We start from the raw sequence: 13,710 nt of genomic DNA on the forward strand, positions 1-13,710 counted from the left end.
AGACAAAGACAAGGAGAGATGAGATAAAGAGAGGTGAACAGAGTGGGGAACAGAGAGAAACAGGAGACAGGAAGACAGGAAGAAAGAGAGAATGTGCGCGCGCGCTAGAGAGAGAGAGGCATAGAGAGTTTCCTCTAAATACCTTCACACGTGGGAGTCTGATGTGTCCAATGGCCTGTTGTGCAGTTGACGGTAGACGCCCCCACCAGGCTGAAGCCCTCTTCACATGAGAAGCTGCACTGGTTAGGCCAGCTGCTGGACACTGAGGAGTCGTGATCACAGGAGACGTGACCATACTGGGGAGCCTCCATGGCAGGACATTGGATAGCTGAATATGGGAGAGATGGAGAGAGAGAGAGAGAAATGTAAGCTACAATAGATAAATTAAAGAAGGGGTACTTGGAAATTTGGTATGGAACAGTGGGTCACATGTTGCCTGATGATCATCGACTTTCGAATCTCGCACCGAGATGTTGGTCTGACCAAGAAGATAACAAATAATGTTTCCCAAACGGCCTGGTACCCGCCTCCCTCCGTTTGCTACTGGTCGAGGCCAGAAACGGCTGTGCTGAAGTTTTAACCAGACATTTTCTTAGTCCCAATAGAATGTCTTTGATTTAAGAGAAGAGAAAGTGGGCAACAGTGTGTGAGAGAGAGAGAGAGAGAGAGAGAGAGAGAGAGAGAGAGAGAGAGAGAGGAAGATAGAGAGATTTTTCTAAATACCTTCACACTTGGGAGTCTGATGTGTCCAATGGCCTGTTGTGCAGTTGACGGTAGACGCCCCCACCAGGCTGAAGCCCTCTTCACATGAGAAGCTGCACTGGTTAGGCCAGCTGCTGGACACTGAGGAGTCGTGATCACAGGAGACATGACCATACTGGGGAGCCTCCATGGCAGGACATTGGATTGCTGAATATGGGAGAGATGGAGAGAGAGAGAGAGAGAGAGAGAGAGAGAGAGAGAGAGAGAGAGAGAGAGTGAGAGAGAGAGAGAGAGAAAAGTCAGCTAAATGGATACATGAAAGAAGGGCTACTTGGAACTTGTATGGGACATTAGCTCACAAGTACATTTTTGCCTCTTTTCCAGGTCCGGTTTTCTGGTAGGCCTAAAGCTCGACACAGCGCGACTCGGCCGCCACCTTTTGCTTTACGATCGAGCTGTGTCGTGCTTATTCAAAAAGCAAAAAGTGCCGGCCGAGTTGCGTTGTGTCGGGCTGTAGACCTACCAGAAAACTAGCAGTGGAAAAGAGTCTTTAGTGAGTGAATAGTTATAACTTTGAAATGTTAGAGAGAGAGTGTGTGTGTGTGTGTGGGTGTGTGTGAGAGAGAGAGTTTATTCTAAATACCTTCACACATGGGAGTCTGATGTGTCCAATGGCCTGTTGTGCAGTTGACGGTAGACGCCCCCACCAGGCTGAAGCCCTCTTCACATGAGAAGCTGCACTGGTTAGGCCAGCTGCTGGACACTGAGGAGTCGTGATCACAGGACACATGACCATACTGGGGAGCCTCCATGGCAGGACATTGGATTGCTGAATATGGGAGAGATGGAGAGAGAGAGAGAGAGAGAGAGAGAGAGAGAGAGAGAGAGAGAGAGAGAGAGAGAGAGACAGACAGACAGACAGACAGACAGACAGACAGACAGACAGACAGACAGACAGACCGACAGACAGAGACACAGAGAGATAAATGTAAGTTACAACAGATAAATGAAAGAAGGGGTACTTGGAACTTGGTGTGGGACATTAGGTCACAAGTAAACTTTGTGAGTAAATAGTGTGTGGGAATTACTTTGAAATATTCTGTTGTGTCAGACATTGACATATTTCTTGAATTCTGTGATGAGAAAGAGAAAAGGAGTTGTTGATAAGGTCTGCTTACCACTGCAGGTGGGTGCCTCTCCATCCAGTCTCCACTCTGCGCTGTTTTCGCACTGCGCCTTTCTCGCCCCCTGGAGGGCAAAGCCTTCATTGCAGCTGATGTGGCAGACGGCTCCCCTTGAGAGGCCGTTGCAGGTCACGTTGCCTGAGGCAGGTGCCTGGAGAGGGGCACACTTCACCACCTCGCACGTGGGGGTCTGGGAGCTCCACTGGCCCGTCTCGCCACACTGGACTTTGTCTCGCTCCCCCCGGAGCACGAAGCCGGTACTGCAGCTGAAGGCGCAGGTGGCGCCCACGCGCTGGAGTTGTAGCGAGGTGGAGCAGTTGGAGAGAAGGTGAGGGCTCTCGGGTCTAGGGCAGGTGATGGCTGGAGAGTAAAAAATGTTTTTAAAAAAATTAAAAACGTCTTAAAGCATTCTTTAAAGCATTGTTACTTAAAACATCTCTAAAAGGCAACTTGTGCCACACATCACCCATCACAAACCAGTAAGTAACCATTATTATAGCAAATTATCATTATCATCTTTGTGGCCCACAAGAAAAAAATATCTGTCACTATTATTTGCTTATCCCAACGTCCTCTGTATGGCACGCATTACACCGCTGGCTTCTAAATGAAACAGATGCCATTGAATTTGAGTCTCACCTTCACATGAAGGGCGCTGGTCAGTCCACTGGCCTGATGCTGTGCAGCTGATGGCAGACGTGCCAGTCAGCCGGTAGCCATGTTCACAGGTGAAGGTGCACTGGGCTGGGTAACTGTTGGGTGCTGACGGGGCGCCGTCACAGGACATGCTCCCATGCTCCGGGGCCTCCATGTGGGGACAGCGAACAGCTGGAAACCAGAGGCAAATACATACTCCGTTAAGCCAATTGTTTTGCCAAGTTGACATTTTTTTCAGTATAGGCTAATTCTGTATGAATTAAACTGAACTATAGGATTTTTTAAAAACATACAGTATATTTAGTAGATATTAATGCAATGCATAATCCAATGCTCAAAGTTAGTGGTGCAATGGTTCTGTACAGTCACACTGGGACTGTGTGGATGTCTTTAACACTGTGAGTTGGCCATAGACAACAATCCAAATGAATCCAAGTGCTCAAAGTCAATGGTGTACGGTATGTATCCTGTACCTTCACAGTGTGGCTGCGTGCCGTTCCACCAGCCCTGGGCTCCGCAGGTCAGCGCGGCGGCGAGGGGCTCGCTGAGGACGTATCCTTCCTCGCAGGCGAACTGGCAGACGGACGTGTAGCTGAAGGCCGAGCCCAGAGGAACGGAACAGGACATGAAGCCCTTATCAGGCCGGGCCAGCTCCTCGCACTCCACCACTGACCACGCCAAAACAGACAGCAAGAAGAGGAGAGAGGAGAAGATTATTATTACAAGGATGCATTATTCTACACGACAACATAATTTATAACAGCAAACCATTAGTCACTGAGACAGACATGGAGCCATTATCAGGCCAGACCAGCTCCTCACTCACACTCCACCACTGACCACAACAACGCAACACGCAACGGCAGAGCAAACAGCAAGAAGAGGACAAGATCATCATTAGGACACAGTATTCCCCACGACCACATCATTTATAAGAGCAACCTTGCAGTCAATTAGATGCAATGTTTACAACATTTGCTTGTACAGAGTGAATTTTGTAGTGTCAATTCATCACTTTACTAGGTCTAACGCTAAAGTGTTGGTCCTACTCTCGACGTGCTGAACTAACAGATGATTTTATTGTGTAGATAGATAATCATAATCATTTTAAAACTTAAAAGAAGTGAGTGGTCGTGGTATTAGAGGTACAAGATACAAGATACAAGATATTTTATTTGTCATGTGTATATATACAATGAAAAGCTTCCCTGCTCTGGGAGTCAGGGGGTGCTGTAAAAGTCTACTTAATACGCTACAGAACAGTCTCGACTTAATGTGCAAAGGACGGTATGTACATGTACGTACAAGAACAATATCTATAGTTTTGTTAAGCTCGTCAGCCATCATCCCTTACATATTACTCTTTATGCAGTGTCAGTAAAGCCCTGAGAAAGGTCAGCAGAACGAAAGCTTGGCTGATTAAAAAGAACACAAAGAGGATTATGTGCAGACATTTTTCTTTCTATTTTGCAGTTTTTGTTTATGTTTGGCACCTTTTAGTGCGGTGTGAGACGGTTGAATGCAGTGTCAATAAACAAAATCAATCAGTCAATCAATCAATCAATCAATCAATCAATCAATCAATCAGTCAATCAATCAATCAATCAATCAATCGCAACTACCTTGGCAGGTGGGGGGTGTGGAGGACCAGGCGGTGGTGTGTGTGCATGTGAGGTTGGGGAAGCTGCTGAGCTGGTAGCCCGTCTGGCAGGAGTAGGAGCACTCGGAGGCGAAGGAGAAGTCGCCATGGGGATGGAAACAGCTGACGGAGCCGTTAGGCGGAGCCACGATGACCTCACTCGCACACTGCACGACTATAGAGGTGGTTGCGGAAACAATACCAAGAGGGGAAGAAAAGCAAGATCAGAGGTGATTTTAATGGAATATGTGTCCATAAGAAATATAATATAAAATGCATGGCACTTGGTTGACATCTGATGAAATTCAAATACAGGGCAACACAAGGTCCATTAGTTTTCCATAAATATGAATGATGTAAAGAAAAAGATGTACATTTTTGGCAGGTATTGACTGAACTTTTTGACTATATGCTATATACTCAATGACGTCAACGGTGCATTCTACTTCAAAGGGTGACATTTTGTGGACATATACTATCCAAACGTTAATGTAATTCTTGGATGGGTACGACATAGGGTTATGTTTGGTCCAAATTGACTGAAGTTTTTGACTCACCTTTTTCACACTTTTCACCATAAAAGCCTTTAAAGCATTCGCAGGTGTGGTTGTTGATGGTCTCCACGCATTCTCCATGCCCACTGCAAGAGTTCTCATCACAAGAGGCTGCGGAAAATAGAAAAATGTAAAAAGAAAAGAACAAACAATCAAAATAACGGTATTTGTAGAGAAGAATAACTTATTTATTGCACAGTACATTCATGCAGCTATAATAGAACTTAATAGAAACCAGTCAGAGATAAATGTGAAAGTCATCCTTAAAACCAGTAGCCTTGGCATAAAAGTCTGAAGGATTGATCATTAAAGGCGAACAAATGTGTACTGAAACATTCTGCTAAATTCACAATATGATAGTCTTTTTCTCTATTCATCCTCCTTATTTTTAAACTTTTGCAATGAGAGTACAATTATTTTTACTGACCCTGTCAGACATATCTGAAGTTAAAGTTCAAGAAAAGATCAACATTAACAATGACCTCCTAGTCACTAGACATCAGAATGTTCTCATAAAAAGCAAACTGTGGGACTCACCCGTGTAGCACAGAGCTGTCTTTTTTTTTGTGCAAGATATATCATTCCACTTTGCCGAGTCTGTCTGCCTCTGGATGTAAATCTCCACACAGTCCTCCATGTTTCCTTTGCCAGTCTTGGAGATCTTTCCGTTGGGCTCGCCGGTGGCCCAGTTCTCAGCCTCGGGCGTGAGCATCTTATTAGTACCAACCCAGGTCCAATTCCCATTGACCTTGCGGATGCCGATCCAGTAGTATCCTTGGACGAACGGCATCGTGGCATTGAGGTGCCGGATCTCCTCCTGGTTCTGGATGGCCACCATGTCAGTGTAGTGGTCTCTGCACCAGGCCCTGGCGCTGTCCCAGGTCATCTTCTCAACTGAGCTGTGGTAGGACCAACCAGCCACCCGGGGGAACACGGCCATCACTGATATGAGGGCAAGCAAACATCTTTGATTATGAGTTTTATTTATTACTGAAAACATATTGCTATTGTGCATGGCTACTATGTGTGGATCACACAGCACGTGTGTGCAAAAACAGCTGAGGTGTCTCTTCTTAATATGTCAAGACACAAACAATTCAAAGTCACATAATCAAGAAAAAATAAGTTAATATGATCTAAATTTTCACTGATTTGTGACTGTATTTATCACTTGCGATGGTAAGCCATAAGTACTTTAAATGACCGCATCAGTATTTGGTACATACGTGAAAAAACAAGGGCTGTCAAGGTGAGACGCATAGACATCCTTTGGTTGCATGTGGTGAGAAAGCAAAGTTCCTATGGGAAAAAAGAGAGAAAAAAGCCTGTTTATGACAGCATGACAGCACAGCAATTTACTAATTAAGCAATATTGACAAATGGAGTTCAACATTTTGATAAATTAATTGAACTACATACAGTGGCAAAAAGACAAGTGATGGATAAACTCCTACAGAGTTGCCATTATAAAATGTGGTGAAATCGCTGAACGCCAAATACATTTTCTTTTTTATTTACCCATTTTAGCCTAAGCCCTTTTTGGGAGAGGGTGCCCTATATGCCTATTAAATCCTAAATATTTCAGCCTCCGAAGCACATACAAACATGAAATAAGTTGCATTTAGAAGAAGCTAGGACCCTCATATTGCATTAGAATGTGTTCATTCAGCTCTAACATACGTACCCACATTTTTAATTAAAAAAAACCCTCAAATCTCAAATCTGAATGCAGCGTATATGTGTGTCCAGGCTAAAATGAGTTAAAATGTTAATATACAGTGTGAGAAGAAAAGCAACTAAAAAAAAAACCCCTGAAATTTCAATTCTCTCTGTGAGACTTACCATATTTTTTTGTTAAGTTCTACTATTGAATCCTGGAAAAGTTTGGTGTTTCTGAAATCACTGAAGTCTCCAGTGGTTATCCTCAGATGTTGACAACAAGTGTCTGAATGAAGCACTCCCAGTATCCGAGCTTCTTTTATCCTACAATTTTAAGGCCGGGCTCAAAATTCCCCAACCTTAGGATGTGGTGGGATGGTAATTCCCGCCCTGATAGCCTTCGCAATCCCACCTCTCTACCACCTCCTTCCCACCTCTCTACCACCCCCCCCCCTCTCTCTCGACCACCTCTTCCTAAAGGTTCAACAAGGTTAATACTGACGCCTCCACACACAGTCACACACAGACATACACACACACACACACACACACACACACACACACACACACACACACACACACACACACACACACACACACACACACACACACACACACACACACACACACACACACACTTTCACCCACACCACAGGAAGACCATGCATACAGGCAGGATGTGCTCTTGCTCTTTGTTCTTGAGTGCTACTGCTCTCTGAAATTCCCCAGACAAAAAAAGCATAAAACAATAAATCTGCCCTGCTACTGTCAATGTTGAACAACTAAATGTAGGTTATTGCAAGGCATTAATGTTAGAGGTGGTACTTGATTAAAAGTCGTATTAAATAGAGCCACTAGTGTAATTAATTAATCTCAATTTGTCATATCTATTGCGTGCGATATGACTGAAATCACCGACTTCATCGACATCGACATTATAACAAATGGGATAGTACTACCAGTAATTCCTGCGCTCGCTGTTTCTTGTGCTGCATTTTGATTATACAGTACCAGCTGAGGTGTTTTGCTAGTGTACAACCTTGAGCATGTTATGCAATACACATAACTTGAAATGGCAACTATGATCAAATTATGTTAAAATTTTAAATAATTCAAGAATGTCCTTGTAATTAATTAATCATAGTCAACTGTTTAAATCCCACCCCTAATTAATATATGAAATATACAATGCAAACAAAGTATACTCTCTCATTTAAATGATACTACAATGGGTTTGATACAATCTGGTTATATAGCGCCATAATCAGTTGACATTACAAAAATTATAAACTTCAACAGGGCCACTGACAGCTTTGGCTGGGCCCAGAACAAAGTCACCTGAAAAGGCCCCCTCACACGTGCATTGCTCTGAGGACAGGGTTAGTTCTAGGCAGACAAGGTGGTCACATGGGGTGCCAAAGGTAGGGCATGTAGCCCAACTTCAAAAAGTCCCACAGAGGTCAAGTGAAATAAAACTAAGTATGAAGTCCAGTTGGAGTGCTTCCTGGAACTGTCTGGTTTTTTAAGATGGTGCTCTTTGGTGACAGGCTTGGTTGATTTCAAAAAGTTGTAGAAATACCAAGGCACTCATCTTCTTTGTAATTAAAATGCCTTTATTTTGTTGGGCATAGCATGAGTATTTTAATCATGCTATGCCCAACAAAATAAAGGCATTTTAATTACAAAGAAGATGAGTGCCTTGGTATTTTTATAACATTTTTGAAATAAAACTAACTTTACATTGACACAAAGTATTCATGGACATTGTACAGTATGTTTAGTTCAAACTTAAGGACGTGTAGTTCAAAACTTGGGACCATTCGTATAAGGCCTGGGACGTTTTGTTTGAGGACATTACGTCTACCAAAAAGACCTACGAACGTCCTAGGCCTTATACGAATGGTCCCAAGTTTTGAACGGAACGATCTGAAAAATGCATTAGACGAAACAACCTGTCCCCTACAGTATATACTGTAAGTATGTCAGCTGTGCTCGATCAGATGTAGTGCGATGCTATTTTTACACATGCCAATTTCAAAATGCATCAACAGAAAGGTGGGTGCTCACCTAGGGCATGCAATTGACTAAGACCGGCCCTAAAGGAGGACCCCAATCTAGTTCTCTATGTGCAGACAAACGCAATGTGTTAACGCCATACATTCTCTGACTCATCACTTACACGAAAGGCTTCATGATGAGAAATGACAACACCCCTGACTACCTACTCTCAGACATCTACCTCTGGAGACCAAACCTAGTTGTTTGTGTGAGTCAGGATGAGGAAAGTTTTTTTTTACTGGTGTTATTTTGATTGGCGGTAAGTATCCATATTGTTGGCAGGCTATTTAAAGTCACCGACGAAGAGCGGGGGGCTGGCAGGCGTGTTAGCATTTCCTCCGGGGCTAGTAGCCCTTTATGGTGGTGGAAGTAGCGGGAGGTGGAGGGGGAGAGGGGGGGTGTTCTTTCTCTCTCTCTCTCTCTCTCTCTCTCTCTCTCTCTCTCTCTCTCTCTCTCTCTCTCTCTCTCTCTCTTACGGAAATCGACCATGGTTTACTATGGTATTAATATGATTTACCATGTTTCTATCTAAAACATCAAAGCCCTAAATAACCACATGTGAGTAGCCTTGTTGTAATGGATTATGGAGTTGGACTGTAGACCACAGAATTGCAGGTTCGAATCCCCTTACCATTCTGTACACCTCCATCCATAGTTAAACCATGGTTTAACCACAGTCATGAACCATGACCAAAATAACGTGACAACTATGAATAACTGAAAACCATGGTTAGTTTTCATAGTAAAACCATGGTCGATTTTCGTAAGGGCTCTCTCCTTCTCTCTCCGTATCTGCTCCTAAGAGGAGGAAGGAAATGGCTCATCAGGCAGCGTGTGGCCATGGATAGCAGACCAGGCGCCTGGCGAGTGGGTGACCCTGTGACCCTGGAGAGTCCACACATCAATACCGAGACAACCTGTCTGCGTTTAGTCCTTCCTTGTCAAAAATGTGGTTATGCATTGGAAAAAAAAAAATCTGTGTTTTTCCCCCAGTTGTTTGTTTTTGGGGACATTGGATTCTTTATTATGACAGGACGGTGATGAGTAGGACAGGAAATGAGTGGTATATGGGTACGGCTTGGGACATGGCTAGTGTTGTCACATTTCAGTGGTAAAAAAAACGGGACACATTGACGCGCGAGCATGAAACATTAATGGTATGTGTTTATATGTGTGTGTAATATGTTAGCCTATAGAAAACCGGGACAGTTATTTAATTTACCTGGACAGACCATAAAAACTGGGACAATCCAGGAAAAACCTGGACATGGCAGAAGCTAGACTCAAATCTGATGAATAACTATGCATTAGCGCACTGTACTAGTCTGGGTATTGCGACTACCATATGAAGTTCTTCTTCTAGTCTGGCCAAGCAGCACTGGGTCACTTACAAAGTTCTCAGAGAGGGCTGGCAGAGACCCCCTTAATGCATTCCATGGTAGTAAAGCTGGTAGTACTATGGTAGTAAAGCTTTACGACCATAGTACTAAACCACTATGACAGTACTCAGGGCCTTTAGTAATACATTACAACTTGGTCATTGTCATTCTGGTAACAGCTGATGTATAACAGGGGCTGTAATTTACTGGGTCAACCCAAATGCATCCAATGTCTTTCCTATTGGTGGAAAATAAATCAGATCATTCGTTCCTCAGACTTACATTTTATTGCTTACACAGTACACATGATTTCTTGAATCATGTCTCGAATTCTCAAAAATCCAAAAACTCACACACAATGGGCAGAACCAAGTTCCTTGGAGTGCACATCAGCGACGACCTCTCTTGGACCACCAACACTACATCACTGGCGAAGAAGGCCCATCAGCGTCTCTACTTCCTGCGCAAACTAAAGAAGGCAAGTGCTACACCCTCCATCATGACAACATTCTACAGAGGAACCATAGAGAGCGTCGTGTCCAACTGCATCACAGTGTGGGGAGGAAGCTGCACGGAGAAAAACAGGAAGACACTCCAGCGTGTTGTGAACACAGCGAAGAAGATCATTGGAGTACCACTCCCCTCCCTGCAGGACATTTACACCACACGCCTCACCCGGAAAGCACTGATGATCATCAAAGACACAAGCCACCCTGCACACAAACTGTTCAGCCTCCTGCCCTCTGGAAAGAGGTACAGGCGCCTCCGTTCCCGTACCACCCGGCTGGCGAGCAGCACAATGCACCAAGCGATCAAGATGCTGAACACTCAACCCACTCTCCCTCCACTGTCAGCCTCTAGCCAGCAAGGCCACTGACAACCCCCACCCCCCACTGTCAGCCTCTAGCCAGCAAGGCCACTGACAACCCCCCCCCCATCCCCCACCACCATATCTGCGACTGAACATTCCACCTGCACTACTATACTTGTGACTGAACTTTCAACCTGCACTAACTCAAAACATGCACACACACACACACACACACACACACACACACACACACACACACACACACCACACACACACACACACTACACACACACACACACACACACACACACACACACAAGCACACTGCACTTTCTGCACTAAACCCAAACATACACACACTGACACACACACACACACACACACACACACACACACACACACACACACACACACACACACACAGACACACGAACACACACACAAGACGCACACCGCACCTTCTACCTGCACTAAACACATACACATACACACACACACACACACACACACACACACACACACACACACACACACACACACACACACACACACACACACACACACACACACACACACACACACTGCTGCTGGTGTACTTGACAGACCTTTTTATATTTATTTTCTTCAAAATGCTACTATTACCATGTCAGAACGCTATAAAGGACTTTTTTTTAGGAAAAGCACAAAAACACAACAAATACCTCTTAATGTATGTCCTCTACAAGTCTTCTGTTGTCCAGTCTTGCACTTTAAATGTCTGTATGAGCACTGTCTATGTCCATACTGTCTTAAGTCCATGTATAAGTACTGTCTATGTCTATACTGTCTATGTCCTTACCTTAATTAGTCTATGTCTGTATGGGAAAGCAAGAAATGTAATTTCAAATTCTTTGTATGACCAGTGCATGTAAAGAAATTGACAATAAAACCTACTTGACTTGACTTGAACCCTTCACTTCTCCTGAAAAAATGAACGCCTTGTCACATAACAATGTACTCTCTTCTAAAAAGGCAATTTTGTTCTCAAAATTCAAACTCAAGCATTATTTTTATTCACACTCATATGAACCATTGAACAGTATTGTGCAGATGGTAAAACACTACACTCAGCATGACGCACAGTAGACCTTATTTTGCTCAGTGTTCCATTTACTGAAGAGGGTTGTAAAATACTGAAATTAGACTCAGAGCACACAGATGTGTGGCAAATAATTTATTTTACATATTGTTCTGACATTGAAAAAAGTAATGTGTAACCACATGGAAGTAATCTCTTGTATTACACATTTTGGAGATCAAAAACAAAAAAAAATGTGTGTTCTCAATGCATCCACTCTTATTTTCATCAATAGCATGCAATGTGTGTCCTAATGGGGTGATGATTGCAGATTGTAAACAGGTATGAAAGGAGTTTGCCAATGTGATGGCAATTGATTTTAGTATTCTGAGTGTTACATGAGAAAACCAGCACTTTTCTTCATGAAAATTTGGGCCAAATCCAGAGAATTGTGTGTAGTGTTTCGGGAAAGGTGTGTTGTTGAACTGAAATTTGAGTGTGAAGAAGGAATTGTGCTTATAGTTCAGTGATACTGGTTTGGGGAGTTGGGGAAATGGGTGAGGTGTTTCCAGAATTGTGTGTGAAGTACCAGAAACTATGTGTAAACAATCGAGAAAAACTGTAAAGCTGCTCTATGCAATTTGGCTGAGTTTGCATGGAGCCCACGACATGTCTGTCTCAAAATCTACACAGTCATATTTAAAAAAAAAAAATGCTGTTTAACTCCCCTCATGGTGTGAACGTTTTCATCCCTGAGTACCAACAATGAATACAAATGGCAATGTGTCTCCTGTAGCACGTGAAGTCTGTTTTTCCTACGAGTAGTTATTTTACATGGCGCTCGTTTGGCTCCATCAGCCAAAAGTTACATGTGGGGAATTCTGACAGCAGACCACAAAAGTGGTTGGAAGAGTCACTGTTCACTTACTTTTGACTCATTTACTCATCAGCCAACTTGGGACAGTAATTAATTAACCTTTAATTCTACCTTGTATCCCTTTATCTAGTCGGAGCCAATGAGAGTGCTAATGTGTCTTCGAGCCATTTGAAAAGCTCCAATTTCATTTGGAAATGGACAGGATAGCCAACTTTGACCAGACCAGTGTTTCTCAACCTTTTTTTAGGCGAGGCACCCTTTCAATTCATGAAAAATTTCAAGGCACCCCAAACCATAACATGGCATCGCATCCGATACCACAAAAGCTTAGAAAAGTAACACAGCGGGCTAGACAGTGCAGTGCCCTTCCCACATGTAGCCTATGTACTTTCAATTGTTCCTCTGATATCAGCATTGTGACCACAAATGAAGATGAATATGTTTTCAATTGGTTAATTTGTTTGTTTGTTTGTTTGTTTGTTTATAGCTGGTAAAGCAAATGCATGCACAAGGCTACAATGAGAGATATACATTACTTCTGCTGCCGTTTCTCTTCCTGTATTCTCCAACATTAACTCTTTTAATGCATTGCCTCATCATCATCATCAATAATGCTTAACTTTGTCAACCTTAAAGTGTCATTGGAAATGAGCAATTCCATCTGGAATTGGGGATAAAACAGATAAGAAACGGAAGTGCAATGATGTACTTTACTTGGCCCAGTAGAATCAGACTGCCTCAATTCTGTAGCACAGGAGTGAGTTTATAACTCAGACCTTCCTTGGAACGAGACTCCCTGGCAGTTTACGCAAAAACAGTAATCAATCACATCCACTATGCTGCATTCCAAATTCTAACTCATGTAATGTATTGCATCAAAAGCCAATGATGCCTGACTTTGTCCACACTAAACCAAAGTTGGAAATGTGTAATTACCTCCGCCAAGGAGGTAATGTTTTTGGTCGTGTTGGTTTGTCTATTTGTCTGTCTGATTGTCAGCAGGATAACTCAAAAACTAATCATCTGACTTGAACGAAACTTTGTGGAGTTGTTGGTAATGGCCCAAGGAACAAGTGATTAAAATCTGGTGATCTGGATCACGAACCAGAACCAGGACCTTTTTAAAGATTCTG

At 43.3% G+C, this 13,710-nt stretch overlaps 2 protein-coding genes across 5 annotated transcripts in view; both read right to left on the reverse strand.

The window, feature by feature from the left end:
• The window catches only part of LOC134450950 (E-selectin-like), a 9,344-nt gene extending 2,672 nt beyond the window's left edge, over positions 1-6,672 (reverse strand). The window contains exons 1-11 of one of the 4 annotated variants that reach the window (XM_063201017.1): positions 6,579-6,672; positions 5,963-6,035; positions 5,274-5,678; positions 4,740-4,847; positions 4,166-4,357; positions 3,017-3,211; positions 2,526-2,714; positions 1,881-2,246; positions 1,346-1,531; positions 724-909; positions 143-328 (exon numbers count right to left, since the gene is read on the reverse strand). In XM_063201017.1, the coding sequence (XP_063057087.1) occupies positions 143-328; positions 724-909; positions 1,346-1,531; positions 1,881-2,246; positions 2,526-2,714; positions 3,017-3,211; positions 4,166-4,357; positions 4,740-4,847; positions 5,274-5,678; positions 5,963-6,035; positions 6,579-6,581 (2,089 nt within the window). In that variant the 5' untranslated portion in view covers positions 6,582-6,672. The remainder of the gene's footprint in view (positions 1-142; positions 329-723; positions 910-1,345; positions 1,532-1,880; positions 2,247-2,525; positions 2,715-3,016; positions 3,212-4,165; positions 4,358-4,739; positions 4,848-5,273; positions 5,679-5,962; positions 6,036-6,578) is intronic. The other 3 variants (XM_063201018.1, XM_063201019.1, XM_063201020.1) reach the window with 3 other exon arrangements.
• LOC134450952 (elastase-1-like) overlaps positions 1-13,710 on the reverse strand; it is a 176,333-nt gene that overhangs the window by 39,879 nt on the left and 122,744 nt on the right. The gene's annotated exons all lie outside the window — the stretch shown is intronic.

This window comes from Engraulis encrasicolus, chromosome 6 (assembly GCF_034702125.1).
Source record: "Engraulis encrasicolus isolate BLACKSEA-1 chromosome 6, IST_EnEncr_1.0, whole genome shotgun sequence".
Taxonomy (NCBI): domain Eukaryota; kingdom Metazoa; phylum Chordata; class Actinopteri; order Clupeiformes; family Engraulidae; genus Engraulis; species Engraulis encrasicolus.